Source organism: Ostrea edulis, chromosome 2 (assembly GCF_947568905.1).
Source record: "Ostrea edulis chromosome 2, xbOstEdul1.1, whole genome shotgun sequence".
Taxonomy (NCBI): Eukaryota; Metazoa; Mollusca; class Bivalvia; order Ostreida; family Ostreidae; genus Ostrea; species Ostrea edulis.
The window spans coordinates 106286442-106294642 of NC_079165.1; the positions used below are offsets into that span (position 1 = coordinate 106286442).

The 8201-nt window shown below is 35.3% G+C and overlaps 1 protein-coding gene across 8 annotated transcripts in view; it reads right to left on the minus strand.

The window, feature by feature from the left end:
• LOC125679005 (serine/threonine-protein kinase Nek1-like) overlaps positions 1-8201 on the minus strand; it is a 52961-nt gene that overhangs the window by 19405 nt on the left and 25355 nt on the right. For 6 of the 8 annotated variants that reach the window (XM_056155966.1, XM_056155965.1, XM_056155962.1 and 3 more), the window contains 12 exons: positions 6967-7029; positions 6677-6788; positions 5874-6009; positions 4687-4801; positions 4492-4578; positions 4272-4352; positions 3545-3607; positions 2682-2789; positions 1794-1813; positions 1137-1325; positions 951-1002; positions 673-823 (listed from right to left, as the gene is read on the minus strand). In XM_056155966.1, the coding sequence (XP_056011941.1) occupies positions 673-823; positions 951-1002; positions 1137-1325; positions 1794-1813; positions 2682-2789; positions 3545-3607; positions 4272-4352; positions 4492-4578; positions 4687-4801; positions 5874-6009; positions 6677-6788; positions 6967-7029 (1177 nt within the window). The remainder of the gene's footprint in view (positions 1-672; positions 824-950; positions 1003-1136; positions 1326-1793; positions 1814-2681; positions 2790-3544; positions 3608-4271; positions 4353-4491; positions 4579-4686; positions 4802-5873; positions 6010-6676; positions 6789-6966; positions 7030-8201) is intronic. The other 2 variants (XM_056155963.1, XM_056155967.1) reach the window with 2 other exon arrangements.

The following is an 8201-nucleotide window of genomic DNA, read 5'->3' on the forward strand; positions in this document are numbered from 1 at the left end:
TTGCTTGTTGCAGAATGGGCTCGAAAATCTATTGACCAAGTGCTTTATATGTATTACAGAGTGCTACATTGTAAGGTGATTACAAAAGTTATTCAAGAATATCAATGTTTGTGTCTCAGTAACCTTGACCTACAGTAAATGACCTTTAGCAGGTTCTTTACACAGGTTGTGTCAAGTACCATCTTCAAATAATTATACAATTACTCTGACTAATTGTGGTCTTGTCATAAAATGGATGGTTGGGCAAGCAAGGAGACAACTGTTGAGGTCCAACATATTCGATGCAGGGCACTAATTACACCTGATAGTTCAAAATATGGAAATGGTTGACCAAATTGATCGGTGTGAACTACAACAGTAATAGCATAGAAAGACAATTTCAAATACTGAGTATGCAGCTTCATTAACTCCTGGTTATCCAAACATAACTGGCAATTAACGGCTATCTTTTAATGAGTTATAAATACTGATTATCAGAACATCAAGGCTATCTTTTAATGAGTTACAAATACTGAGTAAGCAGATTCATTATCGGAACATCACGGCTATTAATGAGTTACAAATACTGAGTAAGCAGATTCATTATCGGAACATCATGGCTATTAATGAGTTACAAATACTGAGTAAGCAGATTCATTATCGGAACATCACGGCTATTAATGAGTTACAAACCCTCCATCTGAGAAGCCGTCTGTTCCAGTGGTAAGTTGGAAATACAGATCTCATCACCCTGGCCCCATTGGGACCTGGCAGACTCGGGGGGTGAATTTTCTTCTGCTATTTCTGGCTTCTCTGGTTTACCCCATTTAGCTTTGCCTGGTCCCTGAGAAAAAAATGAAGAGGATGTTTCATATTAAGAGTATCTTCTTTCAGGTAAAAATAGCGTAATCCATACTGCGAGCCATCCGATGAAGATTTACCTTTGCATTTACTCATGATGCTATTCTTACCTTTGCATTCAATCGCTTCAAGATGCTATCCTTCTTTCGTTGATCTGGGCTCCTTCAACAAATAAAAAAACAAGTAAATAACAAGTCTTCCCCACTGAATCACTGTACAATACAGTCAAACCTAATTATCTCAAACTCCATAACTCTTATGAGTTTAACTGTATTTCTAAATTGTGTTGCACTTACTTGGACACCTCTTCTTTGTCCTCCGTTGCCTTGGCTCCGATGGCACTGAGAACACTCGTCATGCCAGCAGGACTTGTTGGCTCCATGGCAACTGGTTTGGGTGGTTCTGCTCCGATGGCATTGAGAGCCCCTGTCATAGAGACAGCTGGAGCAGGACTTCTCAGAGGTTTTGGAGGTGCTGGCAGGGGTCTGCAGGAAAATGAGATTCTTTAATATTTAGTTTGATTTTTCAAAATATTTTAACTTCAGTACATTTACATATTTATGTCATCTTTATAATCTATATTCATTATTAGAAAGAGCTAGGTCCACAAATAATGTACTTTGTCTGGAATTCTACATGTTACACAGATAACAATACAAAAGGTGTGGCGCAATAAGATTAACCCATTACTCATTATAATCATAATGTTGCAAATAAAAGCTAGTTATAATCTAAACACATGTGGCACATAATTTCCAATCAAAAGAATGAAATGGAAATGTTGAAATCACCAACTTCTAATCTAAAATGAAATCCTATAGCGATATACGTGTGCAGATCAAAGGATTTAATTTTGATTAAATTGCACTGAATTCATGATGTAAAATTACTGGGTCAGTAATAGGTGTTATTGCAACTAGTCCTTTGGAATGAAATAATCTAGTCCATCTTACCTTCCTTGGTTTGCTTTATACTAAAAAGAAAAGTCAGTATTACAACCTCGTACTGAAGTTTTATTGTAAATGATGTGTTAAATGTTTAAAGCTTCTATATCAGAACACTAAAGACAAAGAAATCATATGCCTCTCTATATATAAAGAAAGGGAACTTAAGTCGGTACACAGAAGTGTCAATATAAATCAGTATTAATATAAAATCAAGAAATAATTATAGAAAAAACAGTCATGATAAAAACTCGATATATCATGATATATTGCGATGTTTTTATGAAATATCGTGATATATCATGATACTTTTTTCCCTCATGATACACAGCCCTACTCCTCTATATAGAGAGAAAGGGAACTTATGCCTGTATACAGAAGTGTCAATAGAAATCATATATCCCTCTATATAGAAAGAAAGGGAACTTATGTCTGTATACAGAAGTGTCAGTAGAAATCATATGCCCCTCTACATAGAAAGAAAGGGAACTTAAGTGCCATTATTTTGAAGCCTACAGCTCTTCTTGTTAGTAAATTTGTGTCCCAAACCAATTCATGCTTAATTTATTGAATACAGTAAATCACGCTTATAGTGAAGTGCTGGGAATGAACAATTTTGATTTGTTATAAACATTATTTGTTATATTCAATAAGTTCATATTATGTTTTAAAACTACACGGAATGAAAATCACTTCACTGTCAATGTTTAAAATTCATTATAAACATGATCACTTTAACTGTGTATTACTGTATCATGGTAGGACAATATTTAGGAAAAAAATACAGGAATATTTAAAAGTGTAAAAGCAAGTTAAAAACTCCATACTTTTTCAACTGTTTTCCTAGCATGAAGACATTTGATGACAATTAATGACATAAGATTTCATATAACTTACAGGAACTGCCCCGCCGAGCTCCCTGTATCGTTTCTCCTTCTCAAACATCTCTTTTCGGTCTTTTTCCAGCTGATCCTTCAACAACTTTGCTCTGTCATCTGCTTGTTGCTGCTCAAGAAATTCACAATAAATCAGTACGAAATATAGCAAAACATGCTCATAGAGAAATGCTGAGGGCGAACAATTTTGATTCGTTATAAACATTATTCATTATATCCAATAAGTTCATAATAAATGTTTAATATCATGGGGAAAACAAATCCTTTCAGTGTAGGTGTGAATTCTTTATAAGTGTGTTCGCTGTAACTGTAATTTACTGTAAGTGTGAATTCATTATAAGTGTGTTCACTGTAACCGTGTTTTACTGTAATTATGAGTTTATTATAAGCATGTTCACTGTAACCGTGTTTTACTGTAAGCATGAATTCATTATAAGTGTGTTCACTGCAACTGTGTTCAACTGTAATCATGAATTCATCATAAATGTGTTCACTGCAACCGTGTTTTACTGTAAGCATGAATTCATTATAAGTGTGTTCACTGCAACTGTGTTTTACTGTAATCATGAATTCATCATAAATGTGTTCACTGCAACCGTGTTTTACTGTAAGCATGAATTCATTATAAGTGTGTTCACTGTAACCATGTTTTACTGTAAGCATGAATTCATTATAAGTGTGTTCACTGCAACCGTGTTTTACTGTAAGCATGAATTCATTATAAGTGTGTTCACTGTAACCATGTTTTACTGTAAGTGTGAATTCATTATAAGTGTGTTCACTGTAACCATGTTTCACTGTATGAATCCTTTTCTGTGATAAATATCATTTTTGAATAACAATAAACATTCTATGATGAATCACCCTGAGAGCCTCAATCTTCATCCGTCTTAATTCAGCATTTTTCTTCGCTTGCTCTTGAGCCTCCTGTATAAAATGCAATTACCAAATTCTCAATGTAAATTGGCTTTACAGGGGCAGATTCAGGAATACTTTAAAGGGGGATGCTACCATTAATTTTTGTCTTAAGGGGGGTTCCACCCTTAAAAATGCATTATTCTCTCCCCATTTTTTTTTTTAGCAAAATGTTCTGACAGGGGGTGTTGTGTTGTGTTTCCGAGCCCCCAGAACACCCCCCCCCACCCTCTGGATCTGCCACCGCTTTACATATTCAATGATAAAATTTCTCTTTATAGAATTCAGATGAAATTCCCCTTTATATTATCACATCTGATAGTTTAGTGCATATTTGTCATTGATTAAACTGACATAAAATATCACAGTAAGATTCACCGGAATGAATTTATCAATATACATGTATATATTACATCAAAATAAATTTATCAATATATACACTATATCACAATGAATTAATCAATAAATACATTACATCACAATGAATTAATCAATATACATTACATGAGGCAAATCTGGAGAATTTGAAATGTTGGCTTTCGTGGCAGAAGACAAAAAAGTTTGTCAAAACCATAGCGAGTGCTAATGTTTCAAAATACTTCCTTTGAGAAAACTCTGCCATATATTCCTAATGCACAAATTAACCAATTTATGATATCAATTTCCAGCATATTACCTCAAACTTATTTCCGCCCCCCAAATTGCGCCTCTCCTGGTAGTTTTGGTGTCTGATTTGTCGTAACTTCTCTAAATATTCCTGAAAATGGATTTACGCCATAATTGATAACAAATAAACCAATGTATTGTATAGTTTTGCAAACCAGAAACTTGCTTGTATTCACTGAAGTTTTTTAGTAACATGGTTATACCAATACGGATCTCTGTGTATAGAATACCTGTTCCTCTCTATTGCGGGCAGACCCAGGGCGTTGATCATCATTTGCTGGATTTGGTTGGGGCGTGGGATCATATGATTTGGCATTCTATTAATAAAAACCGCATGCAATTATATTTAATGTCATTAAAAGAAAAGTTTGGGATTGATCATCTTGAATTTATCAAGTACACATTGTCAAATTTTTTTTTCTAACCCCGAATATATCGGCATGTCCCCGCTGTTTGTTCTGAGCTGCCTCCCTTTTTCTTTGTACGAAGTCCTCCACGATCTTGGCTCTCTCAGCTGCCTGATTATTCATACCCACAATCCTGAAAATCAACACCAATAAATCCATAAACATAATCCCCACAATCCTGTACATCAACACCAATAAATCCATAAACATAATCCCCACAATCCTGTACATCAACACCAACAAGAGGTACTGTGAGCAATGCTCACTAAGAATACATCCTGCTTACCCCAATCTCCCAAAGGGTGTAGGTAATAAGTAAAACGTCAGTATTATAATCCAAAAGGTATCTAGGAACACAGCATCTCCATGCGATGAAAAAAGCCATTAAAGAATTTAAATGGAAACCATATTGCTACTTCGATGTCCAGTGTGCATGACCTTTGACCTTTTGACCCCAAAATTGATAGGGAACATCTTCATCCCATGGGTAGTCCATATGTATGATATGGTGACTGTAGGTGGAAAGGATAACGCTTTAGAGCCTGGAAACCATATTGCTACTTCGATGTCCAGTGCGCTTGACCTTTGACCTTTTGACCCCAAAATCGATAGGGAACATCTTCATCCCATGGGTAGTCCATATGTATGATATGGTGACGGTAGGTGGAAAGGATAACGCTTTAGAGCCCGGAAACCATATTACTACTTCGATGTCCAGTGCGCTTGACCTTTGACCTTTTGACCCCAAAATCGATAGGGAACATCTTCATCCCATGGGTAGTCCATATATATGATATGGTGACGGTAGGTGGAAAGGATAATGCTTTAGAGTCCGGAAACCATTGCGTCTACAGAAGGACGGACAGACAGACGGACAACCCGATTCCAGTATACCCCCCCCCCCCCCCCCCACAACTTGTTGCGGGGGGTATAATAAATCCATAAACACAAAACTGATTGTTCAACCCCACAATCCTGCAAATCAACATCAATAAATCCATAAACACAAAACTGATTGTTCAACTCCACAATCCTGCACATCAACATCAATAAATCCATAAACACAAAACTGATTGTTCAACCCCACAATCCTGCACATCAACATCAATAAATCCATAAACACAAAACTGATTTATCCATCTTTGTTCTGTAAGCTTCATCTGATTTTGTGACTTGAGTTTTAAAATGCTTTAGTGTTGCCCTACCTGTTAGGATTTGGGGGCTGATAGACGGGTGTAGGGGCAGGGACATTGCCGACCGGTCGCCTCCAGTTTGGGATTGCCTTAGCGGGATCTGCCACTCGTGGGGCGGCCATGTAGGCTGCAGCATTGTTACCAACCACTTAAATGAAAGCGGTACATACAAATGTATCAGCATAATCCATAAATAATACTAGAATTCAAAGAGAAAAAAAATTAGATTGCAGATATTTTTTCAGGAATATTCATCTTAATATAGAGTCTTTTTTGTATTGTCAACAGTTTATAAAAAATGCAGAAATAAAAGACAAAAATGAAAAACAAACTCATTCTTACAGAAATACATAAATAATATAATTTCACAATAAAAACACAATGTGATAGATATACTCTTACTATTGTATGAAATAATTTGCAGTTAATTTTCATCATATGATCATGTTGATGTCCTAGGAATGACATCACAATAAATAATATATAAGTTTGCCTCCTGTTTCCACTTTGTTACTATGGCAACATTGCTCCACATCATTTAAAATTCATATTTCCTTTAGAATTCTTCATCACATTACATCAAATATATTATACTACATTAAATAATGAATGATGAATAAAAGTAATTTCTACACATTTTATAGAATAAAAAGTATATTGGGACAGTTTATGCTATTTCGAAGTTGATAGTGCATTTAAAAACTGCCCAAATTGACTATTATTTTACATGAAATGAGTAGAAATTATTAAATTATTTGATTTCCTTAATTAAAGCCTAATTTTCAATGCCACGCTCTGGTTTATTAAATCCATACCTGGCTGTGGATTATTCTTTCGCTGATCTCGGTCTCTCTCGAGTTTGTCTAAATAATCATGGTACTGATCATATTTCCCCCGCTCCTTATCTCCAGCAGGATCTCCAGCAGGCTGTACAACAGGGAAAAAAGTTATAGTCACCACGTACAGTTTCTCTAGTAGACCCCCCCCCTCCCACACAACAACTCTCCTGAGTAAGACTTAAGTCACCATGTACAGCATCTTTAGTACCCCCACCCCCACCCCCACCACCACCACCCACACAACAATTCTCCTGAATAAGACTTACACTAGGAGGCGGCCACCGCGGTTTATCTCGGGGAGTCTCCTTCACCTCATTCTTTTCCTTCTTCTGAAGTCAGAAATTACACATCATTGTAATTTAAAATCCTATGTTCAGCAGATGTTGAGTTGATATTTTCATTATTTGGTATTGTGGTAGGGCTCTGGGCACACCCATAAAATTAATCATACATAATAGTTTAAACTGTACTGCAATATACATGCATCAGGTCTTAAAGGGCATGGACACAATATTTGATTGATTGAAATTGACAGTATTTTGTTATAGAAATAAATATCATTTATAAATATAAAGTGGATTATAAATATTTTTACACAGGATAGCATTTACATAAATTCTGACTCCCAAAATCTTGTTTTGTCAACACTTTTGTCATAGCCAGGAAACCATGTGCGGAGGCAAGAACACCAAAATTCCGAAAAAGTATGTCAAACACATTCAACATATCGACATACATTAATGATAATCAATTTAGGGAGCAAGCACAAAGTAGAAAGAGCTAAAAAAAAATTGTTTTAAAAACTATTTTTACCGAAGCTGTTAACTTTGGCGACACACTGATAGCTGAGTCACATGACATATAAACATAAACAGGACTTGTGCCTTGTTTGGAAACGAAAAGTTAAGATATCTCAAATACATCTTTGCATCAGTTTTTGAAATTTAAGTTTGTTGCTATGCTTTACACAACTCAAATATTAATTAAAGCTGTATGACCCGATGTTCATGTATTATTTTTGTACATAAATTAATTACTTTAAAGCAGATTCTTTACTTTATAAAGTTATTAACTTTCCCTTAATTACATGCTTGAAAACATCTGCATGTAAAAGAAAACAGTGCGAATATTATTTAGAAAGTAAATATGGTGGCTACATATATAAATCATCCCAGAATAGACGTCTATAAATAGACCCATGCACATCAGGGGAATCCCAACATGATGTATTAACTCATACGCAACTGTCTAGTTTTAAGGCTGAAAGAGCTTAAAACAACGAATTACTAAGAGGTATTTGATATTTTTATTTCTATTAAACTTTGGTACGGTACTGTTATAACAAAATACACAGCTATACACAGATAAGACCACCGATGATCTGAAAGTTTGAACTGGTCACGTGACTGTCACTTGAAATGGCAGAGTGACGCGGTTATTTGTAAACATCGATTTAAAATCAAATTATTTGGGTTAAAACAGGTGAAATAATTTATGATAT